The sequence below is a fragment of the Pagrus pagrus genome, assembly GCF_965226575.1.
Source record: "Pagrus pagrus genome assembly, chromosome: 19".
In the NCBI taxonomy this organism is placed as follows: Eukaryota; Metazoa; Chordata; class Actinopteri; order Spariformes; family Sparidae; genus Pagrus; species Pagrus pagrus.
In genome coordinates this window covers 22,806,943-22,832,117 of record NC_140203.1, presented here as the reverse complement: position 1 = coordinate 22,832,117, position 25,175 = coordinate 22,806,943, and the positions used below count along the sequence as shown (strand labels likewise).

The following is a 25,175-nucleotide window of genomic DNA, read 5'->3' as shown; positions in this document are numbered from 1 at the left end:
TATCTTTAGTTACTAGCTACTTTGCAGTTTACATGTTGCACCAGAGCCAAAGCAGAACAATCCTAAAAAAAAAAAACTAAAAACAATGATTCAGATGATCAGATAAAAGCAGAATATTGAATCCAATAATAGTCCAGTTCAATAATAAGTCGACCCATAGTATAAAGTATATACATACATATAATTACATAGATGCAAATATATGTTTGATTTACATTTACTTGCACTTCTGATACAGAAGTATGTTTATTGTATTGATCTGATAATCGGCCAGGTCAATAATTAGTCCACCCATAGTATAAAGTAAATACAACCTACATGTAGCCTATGTATATGTTTGTATACATTCATACATGTAAATATATGTATACTTTACTGCATAGAGCCAGAAAATTACTTTTGATTTAAGTACTTTTAATATCAGATACTTTTACTCAGTTACTATTTGTATGAAGGACTTTGTATGATTTGTGAGTTCTTTCACAACACTGTCAGTGTCCCTGGACAGCTGCAGGTTGTTTTCCTGCTGTACTCAGACTCAACCGACAGAGGGCGCCCTTCTCTCCGCCTCAGAGCCAGCCGGGGGACTATTACAGCTGTGCTGCTGCTGCTGCTGCTGCTCTACAGACACACTCACACACACGCTCACACACACACACACACACACACACACACACACACAGACCGTCAGCCAGGCAGGGTTTCTTCGACAGCGTCACCAGCTTACATGGAGCTCGGTTAAACTGGTCCCAGTTTGTTTCCAGAGGCTGTCGGCGGTCTGAACGCGGACTGACGGTGTGAGAGTTGGAGTTGTTGCAGTTGGATGAAGGAGCGGAGCTGCGGACTTCTGTCCAGCGGTGAGTGGCTCTCATGTCCATGTCTGTGTGTGTTTGTGTTCACGCAGCTGCGTGGAAAGCGACGGTATCTGGCAGCTCCCAGTTCAACTCACGAGCTGAGATGTGTCAGGCAGGCTGTTTACTTCTCGTGAGTCATCGTGTCAGAACCTGTTAGCTGCTTAAATGCATGTTCTTCATGAGTCTTGCACAATCTCAGAGCGCACAGAGGAAAACAGGTCTGATCTGGAAAACAAACACGAGACCTCGTTACACTGAGAGCCCACTACTGTGGAGAAAAAGTTCATCTGATCTACACCTGTCTGACAAAAAGTTGAGACAAATACACCTCAAGTCTACAGGTGGTGGTGTGTTCAATCACAATAGAGGGTACTTAAGTGAAATGGGGCCATTTAAAAGGAAAACAGGCCTGTTTTTAATGATGGAATTGTTTATGTATTAAAAAATAATAATAATTACAACTGAAACACCCAGTCGATTAATCAATTAGTTGATGACCATACATTAATTTGCAACTGTTTGAAATTCCAGCTTCTTAACTGTGAGGATTTACTCTTTGTCTTTGGTGTTGTGTGAAAATATATTTGGTGTTGTGACTGCTGGTAACACAAAACCAACTATTTGAAATAATAATAATAACAACTATAATAATAACTTTCATGTTCGAGACATTTTATTCGGCATTTTTTACTTTTTTTTTACCTACATTAAAGAGGCGATAAATCATTAATCCACATGAATAATTGTTCAATTAATTAACAATGTAATGTTGTTCATTGTCAGTGTTAAAGTAATCATTTGGTGCTGCCCTGTAAATATTAGTTTAATATAGAGGCTTACTGATACTGGGGTTTTGGGGCTGATGTTGATACCAATGTTACAAAGTAAAAAAAAAACTTCTATCAGTATATCTGCTGATATTCTTTATGCACAAAATAAATACATAATTTAGCAATGATCCCTCAAATGTGATTAAACAGTTCTGACAGAGATAGAGGCAGGATATTTTAGACAGGGAACTTTATAGTCCATGTAACAGTGAACTTCGTAATAACCTCAACCATCTTCTTTCTGCATTATATTATGAAAAAACTAACGTTTTTATACCGGCACATATCATAACAGATGATTCTATATCTTGATAGGCCAATACCGGCCAACTGATATGTTGTTGGAGCTCTAGTTTAATGTTATGTTTAACTCAGTTGCATTAATTATTTGATGGCTGTTATTCACTAGTTACATGATGTTGTTTTTATATCCAAACACTGACTAATGAATTATGATGCAGTGAAGTAGTGATGAGCTGGTGGGAAAGTGGAACAAAAAGCAGATTATGAGATGAGATATTTTTCCCCTGGAGTTGATTGTGACTTAAACATGAAAGCAGAGTGGATGATGGACGATGAATGTCAGATGCTAACAAACGTAGATGATAATGAACAACCTTTTGCTATGGCAATTGTTATATACACATTTATTATGTCATGCTATGTTTACTGCTGGTTCTGCTGTCCCCTAGTGGCCAAAAATAAAAACAAAAACAAAACATTGCAGCTTTAACTTCAGCATGCTTTGCTGTCTATTAAAGGATATTTTCCACATAAGTTACAGAGTGTTTAACATTGTACACATTTGACTTTAAATAACTTTACGTAATGAGAAGTGTGCAATTCTGCAGTGAAAACTCTTATAACTCATATCATATTATATAACTACATATTCACACGGACACTTAAATACATTGATACACGTATTTAGGTCATATATAGAAAAACAACCTATATGGGAACTGATAAAGTTCAAAAAACAGGAAGCCTTGGGGTGTATTTTTCTTTCTTTTAACCTGATCTGGAATTCCCCTGGTTGTCGTGGTATTTACTGAGTGAAGCTTTACTCAAGCAAAAATAATATGTTCTCACCATACCTGCCCTTTCATACTTGCGGTTTCCTCTTCATATCAACAATAACAGTCAACTCAGATGTAGGTTACATAACAATAGTATCTATAGTATCTAATGTCATCTTACAGCATGGCCTCTCAACCTTTGTGTCCCACGGTTATAGATCAACAAAATTTCATTACTCTAGTAGTCAGGACAGTTTCTGGCAGAATTTGCAATAACAGTCTAAAGATAAAAGCTCAAAATAGATTGTATGGAAGTTTTTTTTGTTTTGTTTTTTAAGTGTGTCTTACAAATATTTTCTTATAAATCTTAAAAACCTCCCACTCCCTCCTCTGCAGTTGGAAACTTGGTGTTTTGTATCAGGAAATAAGGACTTAAATGGCAATGAAATACTAGTTTATAGTTTCTCCCAGTCTTATTATCATGACCTTGAGTTTCCTCCTGTTTTATCTAAACAGAGTTTGGAGGGTAGTTTAGTCTTTAAGTCTGTCTTATCAGTATGAGAAAAATGAGAAATCCCACAGTGTGAAAGCGTATCTGTTCTCAGCTGTATGTAGACCAACACTTGCTACAGAGTAATAATGGTGTGACTACAGCAGAGTTCATGTTGGTGAAGATGAACATTGTTGTTCTCGCTCCGGGGCTTTATACGAGACACGTAACGGCAAGAAAACCTTTCAGTAAGTATTTAGTCTCCATTAACTGAACACAAATGGTTGTTATTTTAAGCATATTGCGTATGTGCACCTACTAATTCTAACTGAAAAAAAGTAATACAATCATGATTAATCAGCTAATACTCTAATTAACATAAGCACCAAACTTTATGGCAAGAAGCCTTCATGTTCGGCAACTTAAGAGTCATCACAAAGATTAGTGATGATGTTATACATTTTACCAGGAAGACAGAAACATTATGAATTATATGAACTGATTCAGAGCTGCACAGCTGATCAAAATATTATGTGACAACACAGCAATGGAGTACTGTAGTGCTGCAGAGATGTCCTGGCTTACAAATCTTCTTCTTCTCCTGATTTAAGAAAGCATGTTTCTTTGGTACAGACCCCAACACATTTTTTTTTTAATCTTATCTTCATCGTGCAGCCCTTAATTAATCTTAATCCAACTGTTATTTTTCCATGTTTTGAAAAGACTAACTTCACTCGAGCTTAAATTATTCTAAATCAATAATTTAAATCAAGCAAATCACAACACTGCAGAGATATTCAAACCAAATATGAATCATTAATATCAGTACTAAACAATATACTGTACACTATAAGTTAATTCGGCCTGCAAGTGTATAGGAAGCAATAAAAGAGCATCTTTTGTGTGTCATGATAACAAAGTGACTCTATTATAAACTGTGTACGATAGATAGAAGTGTGATATGGTAAACTATTAAGATACTGCATGTCTTCCAGTATGCAGCAGCGAAACAACAAGATGACAGTCAGTGGGCGCGAGGAGAGAAAAAGAGGACATTATTTGACTGAGCATGAAAAGGAAAATGTAAATGTGACCCGTGAATCATTAATACATTGTTTGATTTCATGTACGCGAATATGTTTGCACAGTGCAAAGTCAAGTGCACTCCAGGTGTCACATCACATTTAGAAACACGTGCGATTCATTCAGGGCTCCTATAACAGATTTACCTCATTTACTTTAGAATGACATCAACAACATCACCGGATAGCGCCAGAGTTTGATTGCAGCACTTCCGCTTTCAATCATATGTCATACTTATCTTTTATATTGTGTATTGCCCAAAAATGTCTGTTAAAAACATAGGGTTGGGTAGTAACAGATTACAGGTGATTGGGATTACACAATTACATTACAAAAAAATAAGATAAGTAAATCAGCCCAGATTAAATTTGAAAAATGTGTAATTACATTATAGTTATGTTGTCAAGGGATTGCTTCGTAAAATGTCTGGATGACGTCATTTTTAAATCATGATAGCCAGTGCTCTATTAAATCATGAGAAGTGGTCTGATGAAGACTGATGTTGAGTCAAGATGGAAGGAAGCAGCAGCAGTCCCTCTGAAACAGCCTTCTATTCCTGGCGATATGGACGTCACTTCAGCTTTAAAACTACGCAAACGATGAAATTCTTGTCCAGTGCAATTTCATTGGACATAGACGTTCTTTTTCAGAGATCCTTTATTGATTTGTTTGGGAAAAAGCTTTACTCTGGACATAATTGAGAAACCAAGCTTTGTAACATACTGAATTTCTATCTTTTTTTTATTTGTTGTTGAGTCACTGAAGGATGGTATTTTTGGTGAATATTATTTGAACTTGCATGAGCCTAATCTGCAAAAAAGCCACCAGGATAAAGTCAAGCTGTTGTTGTAAAGCAACTCAGTTTTCAGGGTATAAAAGCAATGATATGTTGATCTTTACGAATGCGATGGTCTAACAATAGACCCTTTTCACAGCAGACATTTTGACTTTTCAAAGCAGGTAAAACACAAATGTGATTAATGATGTTAACAACGGCTCCACTCTATTAAGTTTCCCAATAGAAAATTGTCTCGTTAAAATTGAAAGTCAAATCAAATCAAATCCAGGATTTTGAGATTCTCAACACCCCTAATTCAGATTAGATTACTAATTGTTTGTTGTTATGTTACTAACGTGCCACTTAATTTGTATGCTGTATCTACTGTAAGTACATTGGCCTGAACTTCTCTCCTGCATACACTCTTTTAACACAACTCCTCAGGGGGTTTGTTTTGTGTTTCTGGCTGCCAACACACAGTTTTAGGCCAGCAATTACACGTGTTAAATTGCATATGAAATCCAATAAATACATTGCTATTTTTATCTAAGCATGGAAATCATCTCCAGATAGATCTTTTAAGTGATAAATCAGGTTGAGAAATGTGATGGAAACTCACAAGGGGCCCCAACATCTGGGTAGAAATACTCTGCATTACAAGATGAACTAATGATAATTATGTGTACAGGCATGTATTGGTTGACATGATCTAAATGAAGTCCAGATTTAGTGGGGAGGGATTGCAAAAATGCCGTCAGAAACCAAGCACTGTTGGCAGGAGATAGATGTCACGTTTCAAACGGTTTACTGTTTCGAAACAAGGCTCTCCAGGAAGATAAACAGTGTGAATACTAGGAAGTGTGTGATGAATAAAACATGCTCGGTTTCTGATTTAGACCTGCTGGTCCTCCCCGCTGTCCAGTAATTCTGTTGTACTATGATTCATCACTCAGGTTTTTTTTCATTATTTTATTTTTCATGTTAGACAACATCTTAGATGAAGAGGAAACATAAAAGAAGAGCAATGAGAGAAGTTGAAGTGTTAGATGAAGAGTAAACATAAAAGATAAGCAATGAAAGGAGTTAAAACGTTAAATGAAGAGTTAACGTAAAAGATAAGCAATGAAAGGAGTTGAAACGTTAAATGAAGAGTTAACATAAAAGGTACGAAATTAAAGTAGTTGAAACGTTAAATGAAGAGTTAACGTAAAAGATAAGCAATGAAAGGAGTTAAAACGTTAAATGAACAGTTAACGTAAAAGATAAGCAATGAAAGGAGTTGAAACGTTAAATGAAGAGTTAACATAAAAGGTACGAAATTAAAGGAGTTGAAACATTAAATGAAGAGTTAACGTAAAAGGTACGTAATGAAAGGAGTTGAAATGTTAAATGAAGAGTTAACATAAAAGATAAGCAATGAAAGGAGTTGAAACGTGAAATGAAGAGTTAACATAAAAGGTACGAAATGAAAGAAGTTCAAACGTTAAAATAAGAGTATACGGCAATGAAAGGAGTTGAAATATTTGTTCAAAGAAATTAGTGTCGGTTCGTTTGACAAAACTTCTGAAGGTATATTTCTTAAAGAAGTGGCAGTTGCAGTTGGTTAAAGTTCAAGTGAAAGCAATGAAAGGAGTAGAAATGTCGGCTGAAGTGTAAGTGATAGAAGAACTGAAAGTCTCATTGTGAGATCCTGAATGGAATTAGTATTAGTTCAATTGTGAACACTGAAAGAATATTTCTGAAAGAAGTTGAAGTGGCAGTTATAAAAGTCCTTAAGTCAAAGTTAGGTCCTTAAAGGAGTTAGATTCAGTTGTGTGTGTCAAAAATTGTAAGAACTGAGCAGATATCAGTTAAAGTAGCAATATTTCACATGGCTGGGATGAAACAAGAAAAATAAAACAAGAAATCATATTTTAAAGCAATCAATTGTGTGATTGCACATGTAGTAGTCAAATTGAGCACACAAATCAAAATAATAACACCCAAATAACTTGAGAAGTAAAAGTTGAGAAGGCAAAATGGTCACTATGGTTCCTGCCCCAGTTCAAATTTCAAGTATTCAGCAAAACATTTGTGGAATTCCTTCAGCTGAATATATATAAATGTCTGCTCTGGAGCAGGGTTTGCAACCCGAAACATTAAGTCATTTGATGAATGCTTTTTTTCTAAAGCGCTTCAAATGCTAAAGAGTTTTATCATGGGTATACTCAACCTCTGCTATTTAAGTTAAGGCGTGTCAGGCCCTGTTTAATGGTGGTAGTGGGCTGGGCCTTCATGTGTTGTGGTTCAGCTGTGTGGACTGCACTGAGAAAGTAACACTCGCCACATGTTTCCTTGACAGCTCAACACCATGGCTGCCGCTCTCACTCTGCTATTCTTCCTATACATCGTCACTTCTTCAGTGTTGGAATCAGCCTCTGAGCAAGGTAAGTTTATGAATACTGATATTTGGTAAGCAATGTCTTCAGTTTACTTACATAGCTTAAGTAGATTAGAATTTTTAAACACCCTGGGCATTTGAGACAAATATGTTTATTATGTTACAAATATCAATGCAGTGTTATGTTATTTTATGCTTGGCACTGATAATGCTGTCCTTAACAACTGGTGTCCTATGATGCCCAGATTTTGTGTTTCTGTTTATCTATTTGGTTTGAAATCCAAAAATTGCAAAACACCAGATGGAACTTGTTTTTGAGACAAATCTGCTTTTAATGGGACTCAGGACAATATAAAACACTTCTAATTGTACACTTACTGTGCTGCTTTGGTGTTCGAGTGAATCAGAAATGTGTTGCACAACAGCGAAGCCCTCCACAGAGAGCCACATGGAACAGCCAACAGGATTTCTAGTGAAGTGGCTTCCCAGGAATTCTGGAGAGCAGAGAGTACTCTACTGCTGAACAATGGGAAGCTGTTTAGTGTGTAGAGGCCCCCCTTTCGACCAAACAGCCCCTCGGTGGCAGTGGAAAGGCTGTGTATTTGCATACATGGGCTGTGTTTTACCCACAGATATAAACTCTGTTGGCGCTGACCATTACAGTCCCATATGGACATCCTGTACTTCATCTTGTTACATAACGCTGGCAGCGACTTGGCAGACGCATGAGGACATGTTCTCCTCTACTCCTGTTCTCCTTCTTATTTTCATTCTGTTTTTGTTTGATGTCTTTATGTAGGATTGAACAAGGGCGCTGTGTTCTGACGGGCATGTTTTCACCCTGTAGCATAATATGGGATTGAGAGCCAACAACTTGCTGCCAAATTGACATTGGTGGCTTCTCAGCCATGTATGCTTTTCTTTTAAATGCAGGCTTGGCAGCAAGTTTGAGAACCGCTAATGGCCGGCAGATTTCTGAATTGCTGCCTTCATCTCAAATTATATTGTGTGATTCAAATTGCTCAGGTGCTGAATGGCTGCTTTCCCATACTAGGGGTTTAATAGAATAATTTGACTTTTGAATTACTGCTGTAAAACAGTATCTCCAGCTCAGACAAGCTTGCTGTAGGTTCAGTCCAATCAGAGCTCTCAGAGCCAATGGAGGACTCTGCTATTTCTCCTGGACCCACCTATTAGTTTACCCTTAAGTACAGAATTTGAGACCATTTTGACACAAATTGATTGTTATTGGCTGAAAAAAACTCAAGCGATCAATCGACTATTCAACTTCCTTATTGGATTAGTTGATGACTACTAAAATGCAGTATTCATGAATGCCCCACTACATATGGAAGATCAAATATGAATTAAACACGTTAATGTTCTCAGTATTTGCTAGCCACGGTAGCTACGCGACCCTGAGTGTTTCTTGTCACATTATCATGCATGATCTGAAATTAACTTCCTGTTCATAGTAACATAAAAGACCTCAATTCTTCCATACACAGTCCTGCACCCCTTAGTTACTAGCTACTAGGTCGGACAAGCTTGACAATAAGAAACATGGCGACGCTGGTCCAGTTTTTTGGAGTCAGTCAATATAGCTTCAAGAAGCCGACAGCGTGGAGTACTGTACGAGACTGAAAGATATATTCACTGTATTAAATGTTGTGAACACGGGAGAATGTGAATTGAGGCCAAGTCATGCTGGTCTCAATGAAAACGAGAGAAGCCTTGATCTTTTATGACCAGCAGTAATTTATGATGTCTTAAAAATACTTCAGCAGCCAACATATTTCACCTTTTCCAAATCTTTTTAACTTTAATTGGTCATCCGACATCAGGCTAGCACCGCATGATGTAATGTTAGCAAACCGTATAACGTTAGCTTGTAGTACGGTAGACTTTCGCTGACATTAGCTAACCTAAGAGGTGACTATATACAATGTGATGTGTCCGTCACGATCTTTTTTGTTTTTAATCAGCCTTTGTTTGCTCACTGCTGTTGTAGACGTGTATAATATCAGTAATATTGGCACCTGTAGCTATCATTATTGCATGGTGTGGTTTATTTTCCCTCATGTCAAAGTTGTTTGTAGCTTTAGCTCGCTAGTGGTGCAGGCAACAATTTTAAGTCCCTCTTCTTACATTTTTCATGAACACGGGCCTTGACTTTTTTTCCAGGGACCAGGTATTCTGTAACCCAGTTGCTTATCTTTGCTACTCGTAATGCAACCTGGAGAGTTCCATGTCTGTTGGAGCCTTGTGGATGTGCTCTGTAAGTCAACGTCACTGGCCGCCCAAAATAATTAGCTTCACAACTCCATTGGAGCCCCATCCGCCGGAGATGCTGCTTTGAGAAATTGAATAGTCCCTGTTGAGGTGGACAAGTGTTTTTCCCGGATCACCACCTGAGCAGAGCTGTTTATTTCACTCAGGAATCAGGACATTGGTTCTTAATGTGATTATGTTTCTGGACTGGAGGGGTCACACTGTCACTCGTCACATTTTTTTCTGCCCACGTTGTGCCCACAAGGCTTGTTAGGTTAGTAAAAGGTTCAATAATCACTGATTGTAGAATTGTGGCCCTTAGCCAAGGAAGGAAATGGCTTTTCTAAATGCAGAGGATGAGGTATTTCCCCCCTGAGAGTGCACTGATTGATGTCTGAACACGTGACTCTCTAAATAACCATTTGGCCTGTGCACTCACAGGAAAGACATTAATGAAGGCTTCCCGCAAACACACACTGCAGATGTTAATAGATGCTATGATTGGAAAAACACACAGTAATTATCACCAAGAGGTTGTGTAAACGAACAACAACAATAAGCAGTGTTCTACTTAATAACATATGGGATCAGCCGAGGCTGTGATTGAGTTCTGTAAAGGAAATTAATGGAAGCTGCTATTTCCTGCTCCACTTGAAATCATGGCTGAAAGGAAACGCCTCTGTGCTTATCAAAACAGATTGGGCGAAGAATGTTTTGTTTCGGGATGCTGACCCTGAAATAGACTGTGTCAGCCGCACTCAGAGAAAAATCGTGCCGTAAACATGTTTACTTCGTAGCGGTTTTGGCACTTTGCCTCAGAAATGGGAGTCCCGAAATGAGAAAATGTTGTAAATTGATATTGCCATCTTTGAAATCGTCCGTGTTTTGCGGCTCTGATGTGCGGAAAGTGCTCTGCGTTCACTGCTCTCATGTTTGCTTAAACTAGAGGTGAACTCTGCCTGGCAGCTGTTGAACAAACACAGCAGCACTTAGTCTGACAAGCACACACGCACAGAAATGAATCTTGTTAGAATCAGTTTGCGACACTCTCACACACACTCTGCCAATAAGGGTGAATTAGGCATCACGGAGTCTTTTTTTCCTATATGGTCTCTTTATACACCTGTCTCACTTTCACTCAGTAGTAGAATACATATTCAGATCCAGTAGTTAAAGACAGGAATTCTTCATTGAAATGTCTAAAAATGACTTGACCTTTGTCGTTTATTTTGTTGAGTTGTGTACTTATCCCAAAACCCAGAGAAATCCGCAAGTTTACTCAAGGTAAAGCTTCCTTTCATCGGGTCACATGTCGCTTTAACTTCTGGCAGAGAGTCAGAGAGTGAGGACGGAAAACCACTTAACATACAGTGAATAAAACTCAAACATTACCTCGTCTGTGAACGTGTGTGCCCAAGTCCAGCACATCCATTTCCATCAGCAATGGTGGTTGTTCAATGGTATGTTCATTACCAGCAGAGCCAATTTGACCGCGAGATACTTGTGTGACTGTTACTGTGTGTATTTACCCCGAACACCAAGATCACGTTACTGTTCATTAGCCATAAGCTAACGAGCAACAGCTACCATCGAGGATGTGTGTGTGTGTGTCTGTGTGTTTAAATCTAGGTCAGCTCTCACTAAACTCAGCACTCACCAGAGAATCAGGTTCACTCTCTTCTGTTCCCCTCTCCTCTCTGTAATGTTACGTTCATGAAGTAAGTAACATTTCCTCTCAGTGAGCAGTCAACATTACAGTGCACAAACAATGGAGGGTTCCTTCGCAGATTGCTGCTGCAGTCTGGTTGATAAGCTGGAGTTAATGTAAATGTAATGCAAATTCAAAGTTATAAAGTCATGTCTGAGCTCTCCTCGGTTGGTAAATAGGTCCAGATCAGAGCAGGATCCGACCTGATACCAGATGTTCATTCCTCCAGGGAGGCCAAGATGGTTTTATTATGGTTATATTTAAGTCATTTTTTTATTATTTATATAGCCCCAATTCACAACAAAAGTTATCTAATGACACTTTAATTAATTAATTTACAGAGACCAAACATTTCCCCCCATGAGCAAGCACTTGGCAACAGTGGCCATTTTACTTGACTGGTTGAGTTGAATGACAGAGTGAGGAGAGAAATGTACAGCAACTACAACAATAACAACAGCTATAACAATTGAAATATGAATACAAATACGACTGTAGCCTCAAAATCATCCATGACGACAATAACAGTAATAATTATGAAAATATCATGCACAAATTTTAACAATTAAAGTGTGTCCTTACTTTTTACCATGGTCCAAATTAACCTAACCTGACCTCATGTCCAGCAGCCGCTCCGTGACATGCAGCAAATAAACACAGCTCTTCACTTAATTGAGAGGAACATTTCCATATAAATGCATCCAGGCAGTAATCAAGTTGCCCTTGGAAATATAATAAATCAAGAAAGCACACATGTTCCCTGTCACACACACAATTTTCAAAGCATCCACACGACCTCATATATCATGATGAAGTGAGCCATAAAAATGCTCTGCATAGCTGAGTGTCAAATTGATTTTTCTCTTAATCCTGAGCTAAGCACAGTTCCGAGGAGGAGCGGAGGATCTGGTAAACAGGTTATTTTTAACCTGTAGCTCCCTTTCCCTGAAACACCCAAAGCAGGCCAGAGGTATTCATCGTCTGCTCCGAGGGCTGCCTCTCAGCTGTAAAGGAGCCATCTTGTCCTCACGCTTCTCGGTACTCAGCCGGCCCGGGCTTGTGAGGTGTTTCTCTGTGAAATGTTTTGAGCGGTTGACTGCTGCAGCTGTCCCCAGAATCGCTGATCTCAAAGCCCTCCTGGTAATACAATCAGCAGTGTTTACTTAAAGGATTGTAGAAAAAAAAAAAAGAAAGGAAAAAAGCTCCCTCAGTGCTTTGTTTAAAGGGCCAGTTCACCTGCTTTGAACAAACACCTTGCAGTAACTCATGCAAACTAAGTCATGCAAACTCTATCCACTTATAAGGACTGTGAGATGTGTTAGAGTTAAAGGTGCAATATGTAAGAATTTTCCTTTAAAACATAAAAAATACAAAGATTATCAACAGAATGTGAAGAAATATTCAGTTTTGTCATGTCAAAGACGTCTCTGTATTGTAATCAAATCAAATCAAATCAAATTTTATTTGTATAGCCCAAATTCACAAATCACAGTTTGCCTCAGAGGGCTTTACAATCTGTACAGAGACGACACCCTCTGTCCTTCGACCCTCGATTCGAGTGAGGAAAAACTTGCCCCAAAAAAGGCCCTTTTAACAGGGAAAAAATGCGGAAGAAACCTCAGGGAGAGCCACAGAGGAGGGATCCCTCTCCCAGGACGGACAGACGTGCAATAGATGTCGCATGTACAGAGCAGATCAACGAGATCACAATGTATTCAATTATAAGCGATGGTTGACAGGAGTGAAAGTACACAAAGATGTATTACAGCAATAATGATGAAATGCACATGGAAATGTGATTACTAGTGATAACAGTAGTAATGATCAATGGCAAGGATGGTATGTAGCAATGCAGTACGATAATAGTAGTGGAACGTATGTAACAGAGATGTGACTAATATTAGCGACAGTAGTGGTGGGTGTCAGGCAGGGTCATGGCAGTAGGTGCATCCACGATCAGGCAGGGCCATAGCAGTAGGCGCATCCACGATCAGGCAGGGCCATAGCAGTGGGCGCATCCACGATCAGGCAGGGCCATAGCAGTGGGCGCATCCACGATCCACGACCCGGGCGCGGCCAGGATCCAAGGGAGCCTGTAGGACTAGAAAGCACAAGGACTCCGGGGAAGAAGCAAGTCAGTGACATGCAGAGATGGGGCATGTATACAGGCATAATGTATACAGATGGAGAGGAGAGGAGAGGGGAGGAGAGAGAAGCTCAGTGTGTCATTGTCCCCCGGACTAGGCCTATAGCAGCATAACTAAGAGCTGGTCCAGGACAGGCCTGGGCCTGTCCTGGACCAGCCCTAACTATAAGCTCTATCGAAGAGGAAGGTCTTAAGTCTACTCTTAAAGGTAGAGAGGGTGTCCGCCTCCCGGACCAAAACAGGAAGATGGTTCCACAGAAGAGGAGCTTGATAACTGAAGGCTCTGGCTCCCATTCTACTTTTGGAGACTTTAGGAACTACAAGTAATCCTGCGTTCTGGGAGCGTAATGCTCTAGTTGGGTGATAGGGTAATATGAGCTCCTGGAGATATGATGGTGCCTGACCATTAACAGCTTTGTAAGTGAGGAGAAGGATTTTAAACTCTATTCTTGATTTTACAGGGAGCCAGTGCAGAGAGGCCAGTACAGGAGTAATATGATCTCTTTTCTTAGTTCCTGTCAGTACACGTGCTGCAGCATTCTGGACCAGCTGGAGACTCTTTAGAGACTTGTTAGGGCAGCCTGATAATAGAGAATTACAATAGTCCAGTCTGGAAGTAACAAATGCATGGACTAGCTTTTCTGCGTCTTTTTGAGACAGGATGGGCCTGATTTTTGCAATGTTACGTAGATGAAAAAATGCAGACCTTGAAATTTGTTTTATGTGGGAGTTGAAGGACATATCTTGATCAAAGATAACTCCCAGATTCCTGACGGTGGTGCTGGAGGCCAAGTTAGTGCCATCCAAACTCGCTATATCATTAGATAATGCATCTCTAAGGTGTTTAGGACCAAGTACTATAACTTCGGTTTTATCTGAGTTTAACAGCAGAAAATTGCAGGTCATCCAGGTCTTGATGTCCTTGAGACATGCATGGAGTTTAGTAAGCTGATTAGTTTCATTTGGCTTTATTGATAGGTATAACTGTGTATCATCTGCATAACAATGAAAGTTTATGGAGTGTTTCCGAATTATATTTCCTAGAGGGAGCATATATAAGGTGAATAGTATGGGTCCAAGCACGGAGCCTTGAGGAACACCATGACTAACCTTGGTATACAGGGATGACTCATCATTAACATGTACAAACTGAAATCGATCCGATAAATAGGACTTAAACCAGTTTAATGCGGGTCCTTTAATGCCAATTAAGTGTTCCAGTCTCTGTAGTAGAATGTGATGATCAATGGTATCAAATGCAGCACTAAGATCTAGTAAGACCAGGACAGAGACAAGTCCTTTGTCAGAAGCGATTAGGAGGTCATTTGTAACTTTCACCAGTGCCGTCTCTGTGCTATGATGTGCTCTAAAACCTGATTGAAAATCCTCATATAAACTATTTTTATGAAGAAAGTCACATAGCTGGTTGCCGACTGCTTTCTCAAGGATCTTGGAGAGGAAAGGGAGGTTGGATATAGGTCTATAGTTGGCTAAAGTTTCTGGATCAAGATTAGGCTTTTTTTTGTATTGCAGAGACATCTCCTAAAGTTAGCATGCTAACCAGCTAGCCCCGGCAGACCGAGGCTCCTGTGTTATCTGTGTTAACACCAACACTCCCCCGTTGCTCTGAGCTCAGCTATAGTTAGCAGCAGTTACTGAAGTTAGCATGCTAATCAGCTAGCCCCTGGCCTAAAAACCCCTTTTTTCCCCAAAGCTCTTGCGCTAGCGGTGTAAACACACCAACCCTGGTAATCCAGCTAGCTGCATGGATTCTAAGGTGGCCAATTTTTGCTTATTGCACCTTTAAGATTATTTTGTCAGATTTTTGGCTTTATGTGCCTAGGTTGGATATTGGAAATTTGAGGCCAATACTAATCTCTGAGACTTATCAACTTATCATGAATTGTAAACACATACACAACACTAGTGCTAGTGGAACACACATATCTGAGCTAAGCTGTGTTATAATATCTTTGGATTATGTCAGCCGATAACCACAACAATGAAATACCATGCTATTGACAAGCCAACAGCAGGAAATGGCAAGCCACTGCCACGACCACGTGACATTTTCACCGTCATGTGCAGTGTGTTTTTTAAGACAGAATCAATGGCAGCTCTTCTGATTGCGAAACCAAATACATCTTTGCCAGTGTGGTAAAATCAGGCCCTCCACAGAATGAAAAGAGAGCCAGCCAATGTAGAAAAGGCAATATGCAATTCTCTCTTTGCTACTTAATGTCTTCTATTTACGGGATCACGGTGAGCTCCTGCTCATTCACTCCGCTACTCCGGACAGGACACACCAGCCTTCAAATTTAAAATGCCATTTGGTGTGCTGATTAACCCAGTGTCACACAGCTGTGGCGTAGCATCCCACAGCTGACACCCTCAGGAGTAGAGACTGCAGGTGATTAGTACAGGCAGATACTAAGGTTAAAACATTATACGACAGTACACATTACAACTTAGCCTAATTTGCTCGAAATAAAAAAAACAAAAAACACCACCAGCATTCCACACTGCTGATCCACCCGAAATTACAGCGGGGGAAATTCCTTCACCGTAACAACTATAGTCAGATGATCTTTCAGTTGACCTCTAGGTCTAAGATATTTGTCCCAGTGACTCTGGGTAATCCATATACCTCACAGTCAGCTGCGTTCATTGGAAACTACTTTCTACCTAAAGAATTAGTGCCCATGAAAATAGCGTGTTCTGTGGATCATGAGTATATCATAAGGTTACTCCTGAGGAAAACAACCCTTTAAGGAGGTGAGACGTTACAACAGAAAGCATGGAGCTAATGGGCTCACAAATGAGGACATGTTGACATTAAAGACATGGACAGGACTGATAAATTACAGTATACAGTGTATCTTTTTAATGCAATTAGTGCACATAGGCCGAAATCATTGTAGTTGTATACTTAACCGTATTTTGCTTGAGAAATGATACAATACTTGCAACCACAGATGCCAATCCAGTTGCACCAATGTAATGTCACTACCAATTACACTGGAAGAGTACCGCAGCAAGTTAGCATCGCACTCTGGACTCACAATGCAGTTACAAAAAACAAAAACATCCCACACATTCGGTTTCCTTGTTAAAGCCTACATTTCCCACAACACAACTTGGAAGATTCAGGTTTCATATGCTAGTAGAGTTTTAGGCTACAGAGATCTGTTCCTCTCACTTATTTTTCATTTCAAATCTTGTAGTCTGACATCATTTATCAGAGTTCACACTGCTCTGGAGCCACAAAATGCTTTATACAACTACCTCCTGCTTTGTGGGACAAGTGTGCCATATCTGCAGCACGCTAACAAATGAAGTAATTTATAGTATGCATGCTGGCTGCCCTGTGCACACATGGTTTGAGTTTGTGCAGCCAGTATAACAGGATCCAAGTCGTACTTTTTGTGCTTGGATGTTTCTTAGTACACAGAGAGCAGCTAGCTCATTCCACGACAGCCGTGGCAGTGAACTCTCCAGCTGCAGTTTTCGCTTGAAGAGCAATAAAACCGCCTTCCAGGAAAAAGCAGATACTTGCCCTGCGGCTCGGCTGCTCTCTGGAGTTAGGTTACAGTTATTATCCAGTCCTTGAAGTGCAGCACAGCCACCATCAAAGACGACGATGACTCATGGGCGTTGTTAGAAAGAAAATAAAACAAAACAGAGCTTTACAGTATAAAAAACAATTAGATATGTAATTATTTTACCCTCTCTGTCTCTGTTTCTCTACAGTCCACCCTCAGAGGGACCCACACTTCACTGGCTGTGTCTCTACCAACATGGAGACTTTCCGCTGCAGATGGAATGTCGGCACTCTGCAGAACCTCTCCAAGCCGGGAGAGCTCCGCTTATTCTACATTAACAAGTAAGTGGAAAAACTCTGTTAGTTCTGTGCTTTCCAGGAAATCAGAGTAACAGATTTTAAAAAAATGGGAGAAGAGAACAAGCCTTTAGTTTTTTAGTTTTGTTTTGTTTTTTATTATTATTATTTTTTCACTTTTGATATGGCTGGAGTACAAATAATTACGTAATTACAGCATGAGATTGACCATCCAGGCTTCCACACAGTGTTAATACAAGAGAAGAACAATAATGACAGCAATAGAAGAAATTAAACAACACAAAATGAAACGAGAACAAATAATACGATTTAAAATCAGTAGAAATAACAAATATAGATGTCTGACAAATGTGTGGGTGGTGTGTACAAGTGCTCGATAAAGGACACAAAGTTAACAGGTTGAACCTTGAAGAATTCACATTAGATAATTACATATGTGTCTGATAAGGAAAGAAGGGAGAGGAGTGTCAGACAATGCATATAGCTTTAAGCAAATGTGGGATAGAGTTGAAAAAAGCCTTTTCACCTACATTTGCATTTTTTCCCACTGAACGGCTGCTCTGATCCAGGTGAAGCAGGGTCACTGTTTTACAACTCTAATATTTACACGGTTGTGTTTAAGCCTTATCTGTCATGTGGTGCACCTGCTCACTCTGTGCTGTGTCCAGTTCAGGCTTACACTTAGTTGTAAGGTATTACTTTTAAAACACCCTACCTGGTATTCGAGCTACCCTGAAAACTTTCTTTTAGTTTACCATTTTTTATTTTTTAAATATCCTCAGTAATGTTGTAAAGCAGATGGATACTGTAGTCTTTAGCAGGAAGAAATAGAAGAAGTAGTGCATTTGTTCAGCTGCGGATTAATACACGTTTGGTGTACTAATGAGGATTAGATTAGCTCGAAATCCGAATTAACATAATTCGTTGGAATTATTTGGAAAGCTTGTGGAATGAGATGAGAGTATGAGACTTAAGTTCCCTGGATAAACTCTGAGCAGCACTTTTACATTCAAGCAACATCGACAGAACTGTTTCATCCAATCAGGAGTGCAGCCCTACTCCATGAATTACTCCCTCAGGCCAGTGTCACCTTTGGATAGGCTCTCAGAACATTATACCCTGTTATGATCTCCAGCTGTAAAGATTAGAAGAGAGATTTTCAGACTGAATGAAGACATATTTCCTGTTCCCTCCTTCCTCTAGTTCATGCTGCTTTTTGAATGACATGTTGACCCCCCCCCCCCCCCGCAGAATCCCACACGATCCTCCTAAAGAGTGGAGTGAGTGTCCTCACTACAGCACGGACAGGGCAAACGAGTGCTTCTTCAATGAGAACCACACATCCGTCTGGACACCTTACAGAGTCCAGCTCCGCTCGAGGGATGAATCCACCCTCTATGACCAGATTATGTTCAACGTTCAAGACATCGGTGAGTTTCCTGTCCCGTCAGATCAGAGGGAGCTGTTAAGAGCAGATGGAAAATGGGACCAGTTGCAATAAACAGACCCACACAAACAAAACAACAACATTGGAAATAATAATGGCACAGAAAGGATATTTACAGTAATAATCCTTAATGAGGGTAATAAAAATACTGCTGACCAAGCATGCTTGTTCCTGCCAGCCTATTCTGGAGGCCCCTGGTGGCGCCCTGACCCTGCCTCACTGCCAGTGGCTGAGGCGGATGAGCTGCCTGCTCCTTCCCTCACTTTATTATTATTATCGTTGTTAGTGGTGTTGGTGATGTTTGTAGGAATAACAGCAGGAGTATGATTTTGTCAGGGGGGTATATTAATATTATTGCTTAATCTGAGACCCGAATAAACCAAAATATACTCTTACTGGTACTCTTAGATAGTCAGTAGAACAGAGACCTAGATGAAAATAAAATAGCAAGTATAAATATGTTCACCTCGTCCGTTTACCATTGTGTCTTTTTAGTCCAGTGTTTATTTTTATGGTTTCAGCCCCCTTGCTTCAGTTACAAGAAATCTTAATGCTACAGCTTACAATGATCTTTTTAGACAATAGCATACTTCCCAGTCTTGGCAACAGTATGGGGAAGGTCTTGTTTCAACACAACATTATGAATGACACGACAATGAATGAACTCCAGTGCGAGCCAGGACTTATCGTTTAACACCCCTGTTGGACCTCACTAATGCTCTTATGGCTGGGAGGAATCAAATCCCAGCATCCAGGTTCAGAAAACCTTATGGAAAGCTTTCCCGTAGCAGGGGAAGCTGTTGGTTGGTTGGTCGGTTGGTTGTGAAATGACATGTCCAGAAATCACATGTAATGTTCAGGTGTCCACCTACTTTAGCCCATGCAGTTTAAAATTGCAGTCAGTCATTGATCGCTGTGGTCTCCCACTTAACAAATAAATGTAGTCCAGTGGAGGAATTCCTCATATGCAGACATAGGAGGCCCATAAAGAATAAGAAAATAAATACGGATATTAAGAATGAAATGGTACATGTAAATGTGAAATACAAAGACACATTAGAGTGAAAATAAATGAATTCATAACATATTTAACAGAATAAATAAGCAGTCAAAAGGTGTGAAAATATAGAGTAATAAATAAAACAATAAATACATGTGTTAATATAAAGACAAATAATGAAACATCAAGCATTTTCATTTGTTTTTAATTTTTATAGATTTTTTATCTCTGTATATATTTAATGTGTCCAGTTGATTGACAGCTCAGCCCATCGAGAAATAGGGAAAATAATTAAGGAATAAAAATAAGTAAATGACATTATATGAAAATAAAAAAAATATCGAAAATGTAATGGATATGCACTAAATAAATAAATAAATGTTTAAAAAATATATAAATAAGTATATAAAGAAGGAAACAGATAAATGTAAAAATTATTATTTCATATTTCCTATTTGTTTTTTTCACATTTAGTCTTTTATTTATTCCACAGATTTATTTTCACCGCTCCTCTGACTCCATCCTCAGACTCCAACTAACATACCTCCACCACCACTATATATTACAGAATGACTCCATGCATATATGCATGTAAACTTGTTGTAGTTCAATTGCTAATGATAAAACTCCTCTAAACTTACTTTCTGTTCTGCAGTGCAACCGGATGCTCCAGTCAGCCTGACCTGGGCAACACTGAATGAAAGTCTGAGCGGCATTTATTATGACGTTATGCTGAACTGGAAGCCGCCTCAGTCTGCAGATGTGGAGATGGGCTGGATGACGCTACAGTATCAGGTCCAGTACCGCAGCGCCAGCTCTGACCTGTGGCAAGTGGTGGGTGTCTTCTCTGTTTTATTTTAGTGTGCTTCATTACCACTTCAGCTCTGTCATGATAAACACACTTACATGTATTAACCTCAGTGCAGTGCAAGACTCTAATAAACACTGATAGATTTTTCTAGTCAACTTTGTCAAAGGAAACATGAATGCTTTTCAGATGAGCAGATCGTGATGCTGTAGCTTCTGATATCTGAACCTTATTTCCTTCAACACAGGTCGAGCCTGTGACGAGCACCCATCGCTCCCTTTTTGGACTTGAAACTAACGTCAATCATGAGGTTCGGGTCCGGTGCAAAATGTTGGGTGGGAAAGAGTTTGGAGAATTTAGCGACTCCATATTCATCCACATCCCGTCGAAAGGTAAACACTCATTGCAGTGTTTTAGGCTAGTAGATAGAGGTGTTGTGAATGCTATTCTAAAGGTGTTTCAACCTGTAGAGACTGCAGCTGAATGTCCTTGTCGGTATAAAGAAACCTCTCAATATGATTGCTTAGAGTTCACGTCACAGCTCCCCCATCCTTTCACTGAACATCAATAGCTTGAATCACCATATGAAAAAGAAATGATATGCCAGTAGTTATCTGTGTGATCTTCCCGACGCTGTAATCATAATGTACCAGTAGCAATGTGTGAATACAGTTGCATCAAGCCACATAAGTAGGCCCTGGACTTTACTTGGTGTCATATCTGAATACGTGCAGATGTCACTTTTAATTTGAAAGTTGCAATCTTTACAGATTACAGTAGGACGGACCTAGTAACATTTGTGTAACACAGGTGTCAGAGAGATAAACTCAATTTCAGCATTGTTTTGTTTGCGCTTCTCTTCCCAGTGTCGAGTTTCCCAGTGGTGGCTCTGCTTCTCTTTGGCGCCTTGTGTCTAGTGGCCATCCTGATGTTAGTCATCATATCGCAGCAGGAAAAGTAAGTATTTCGCAACCATCTGGATTTCTGTGTAGGACTGGAAGGTTTTTGAAAAGCTAAGAGCAATGAGAAATGCTCAGTGTGTGGGCTGATTGACCTTCAATAACTGTGTCTCTGTTGACTGGGATGTCATTCAAAGGTTTAGACACTGACATGAACATGAACAAACATCCTATATATCTATTGGTCAATGTTTATACTGAGGTCTGAGGTCAAGTGTGTTATGTCATTCATGTGTTATGTCAAATGTATAATTTTCTTTTTTTTCCCCCGCCCTAAGGTTGATGTTTATTCTTTTGCCTCCTGTTCCTGGACCCAAAATAAGAGGAATTGACTCTGAACTGCTCAAGGTATACGACTTGTTTTTTAGTAAAATCTAAAGTAGGCTCACACAAATATCAGTTATACCTTACTGCAGTCCAAAACTGTGTGCTCACAACTACAGTTAGCAGGTCAGGTCAAAGTTGAAGCAGGAAGGAAGTTTTTGCTTCCAAAGAAGTTTTGCTCATCTGCAGGCAATGTCACCCCATTTCCAGTTCTTCCCAATTGACCTCATGAGAAGAACATTATATTACCAGTATAAATGATTGCCAAAGCTACAAAAATAAGACCCATGTTGTAATAAACTTGTATTCTCCCTTAAGCAGCCAAAGTAGGTCACCAGCTGCATCTGGCCTCTTGAGTGTACCAATGCTATTTTCTTTATCTAACAGAAAGGGAAGCTGAGAGAGTTGACATCCATCCTGGGCGGCCCCCCTAATCTGAGGCCGGAGCTGTACAACAACGACCCCTGGGTGGAATTCATCGATCTGGACATCGAGGAGCAAGGCGACAAACTCACCGACCTGGACACGGACTGTCTCATGCACCGCTCCCTGTCCTCCAACTGCACTCCCGTCTCCATCGGCTTCAGAGATGATGACTCAGGCCGGGCCAGCTGCTGCGACCCAGATCTCCCCAGCGACCCTGAAGCATCACCTTTCCATCCTCTCATCCCAAATCAAACCCTCAGTGAGGAAGCGTCATGCCAGACTGCCAGCGAGCCGAGCTCCCCGGTCCAGAGCCCTGCCTCTGGAGAGCCTCCTTTTGCAGCACCGGGCAGAGAGGCTTTGTACACCCAGGTGAGTGAGGTGAGGTCGTCTGGCAAGGTGCTGCTGTCACCTGAGGAACAGACCGAGGTGGAGAAAACCACGAGCAAAGACACAGAGAGAGACGTCATGGCGGAGAAGGAGAAAGAAAAGAAAGAGTTTCAGCTCGTGGTGGTGAATGCAGATCACGGGGGTTACACCTCAGAGCTCAACGCAGGGAAAATGAGCCCAAGATTGTCCATAGGAGACAAGAGTGAACCCAGCCTGACAGGAGACTCGAGTCCTTTGCCATCCCCGTCGCCTTACCATGAATCAGATCCCACCCCCGCGTCCCCTCTTCCCCCTGCTCCTGTCTACACTGTGGTAGAGGGTGTTGACAGGCAGAACAGCCTCTTACTGACACCAAACTCAACACCTGCCCCCCAGCTGATAATCCCGAAGACCATGCCAACACCAGGCGGCTACCTGACCCCTGACCTTTTGGGAAGCATCACACCATAGATCAGCAGTGAACGGTGCACAGATAAGACTGGCCAATCAACGGAGATCGGCTTGGGAACAGTCTTGGTGATTGACTATTGAGGGTCCTGAGGTTGAGTGTTGAATGTCAGCTCTCCTAAAATAGTTGGGTGGGTGGGGCATCTGTGCCTGTCCTGCCACCACCTCTACCTCCTCTGGCCTCCCACTGCTCCCTCAGACAGGGCTGTAAAATCAACATTGGCTGGAAGTTTGGTATGAGGGAGGATGAGCACACAACAATGTGTTTAACTGCAGTTGAGGAAAAGGAACCTTTCAAAGGGAAATACCACAAACTGGTGCTGGAAATGTTCTCAAAAACGGAATAAGCACCTAAGAAACTGGTTTACAACACTTTCTAAAGGTGTGCTATGCAGGAAAACAATGTATGAGCCTCATAAAAAAGTAATCCCTCTCAGTCATCCCTTATAACCCACTAGAGGTGTGTGGCACTGTCTATATCTGCAGAGACTCTTCTCTCTGCCTGTTTTCTTATTTTTATAGTATTTTGCAGGGTTAGGGGACAATCCCAGGACAATAGAGCCGTGCAGGATGTGAGGTCAGGACTCAGTTTCCTTCGCTGCTTCCGTCTCTCTCCTCTGCTCCGGGCTGTTATGATGTAAAAAGAGCTGCAGGTTTGTGTGTCTGTTTGACTGAGGGTGTTGCTGAGCTACACACAGAGCAGAGCAGAGAGGTCGAACAGCAGACAGGATAAAGCTTCACTTCAGCTGCATTCCCATGACAAAATCCAGAGGGTCATGCCGAGGTGTGAGCATGTTTGTTTGTGCTTTAGAGCATAACCAACATTTAATTTATCTGCTTTGTTCTCCTTTAAGCTGTGGCTCGGCCTCCATCAACTCTTTAGAAAAGTATCTCAGTCTCCTTAGCTGCTAAATGCTCCGTTTTCTTCGCCAGCTTGTCGCTCATTTTGTCTGTCTGCTGTTAAGTGCTTCGAGCGAAAAGGCTAAAGAGCTCTGTTGTGCTGCAGAGTTGTTGCTAATTCCCTGTGGTTTGTCACTACATAACATTTTTCTCATTGTAAGTAGTCATTTCATTCAACGTTAAAATAAAACTATTGACTTATGCAGCTTTAAATAAGAGCACATTAAATTGCATTTGTAAATTGCCAGATGCTTTTTTTTTTCTTTTTACATTTTGTACGTATCAAAAGCTCTCTATCGGATAAAATCAGGTCATTTGTAAATGAAATGCTGTGTGAACAATGTCTGTAAACACTTTTATATGAATCCAGCAATTTTACGCTTTCCATAAGCTCCATTAGTTTTCTTTTCATTCAGTCCTATTGAAGCTTTAAGACCAATATTGCCACAATATCAGTGTTACTTCCTCAATAAGTAATCCATTGCTCTATCGTAATACAGCCGGGGTTTATATATCATGATATTACCAACACATGAACTCCAGACAAAGTAAAATAAAGCACGAGCTGTTTGTGAAAGTATCAACTGGAGCAGATGCTTATCGTATTTTGACGCCGTGACGCTCTTCATTTATGTTTTCGATAACTGGGAAATGTTTGTAGAGCTGAACGACAAACTAATCTGCTCAGTCAGTCAGTATATGTTTGAGTGCATGGAATATAAACGTTTTTGTTTTTCATTTGGTTTCTGATTTACAGAGCATCGAATGTAAATGTAGTCGGGGATACATGGTGTTGAATTTGTACAGTTATTGCTTTTTGACCAGTCAACCGTGAGTCACAAATAAACAACTTTCATATATCTGCCCTGTCTTCTTGTTATTAATCACAGGCCTGTTTAGTTTTATGTTCCCATAGTGCTGAGGAGACTGCACAGATGACAGTGTTTAATTTACTGGGTGCACAAAGAGGAATAAACTACGCCCTACAGATGTTACCTCAGTAAGAGCAGCAGCACTGGGAAAATACTGAATAACAAACAATATGCTGCATTAAAATTT

The 25,175-nt window shown here is 40.2% G+C and overlaps 1 protein-coding gene across 1 annotated transcript; it reads left to right on the top strand.

Annotated features, from left to right (window-relative positions):
* The first annotated feature begins 658 nt into the window (after window positions 1-658).
* Window positions 659-24,976, top strand: ghrb (growth hormone receptor b). The gene is made up of 9 exons (XM_084383495.1): window positions 659-857; window positions 7,396-7,480; window positions 17,310-17,442; window positions 18,670-18,848; window positions 20,521-20,699; window positions 20,921-21,065; window positions 21,540-21,630; window positions 21,911-21,980; window positions 22,344-24,976. Exons 2-9 carry the CDS (start codon window positions 7,405-7,407, stop codon window positions 23,217-23,219), a joined length of 1,749 nt encoding a protein of 582 aa, XP_084239621.1. The 5' UTR covers window positions 659-857; window positions 7,396-7,404; the 3' UTR covers window positions 23,220-24,976.
* Window positions 24,977-25,175: the final 199 nt, after the last annotated feature.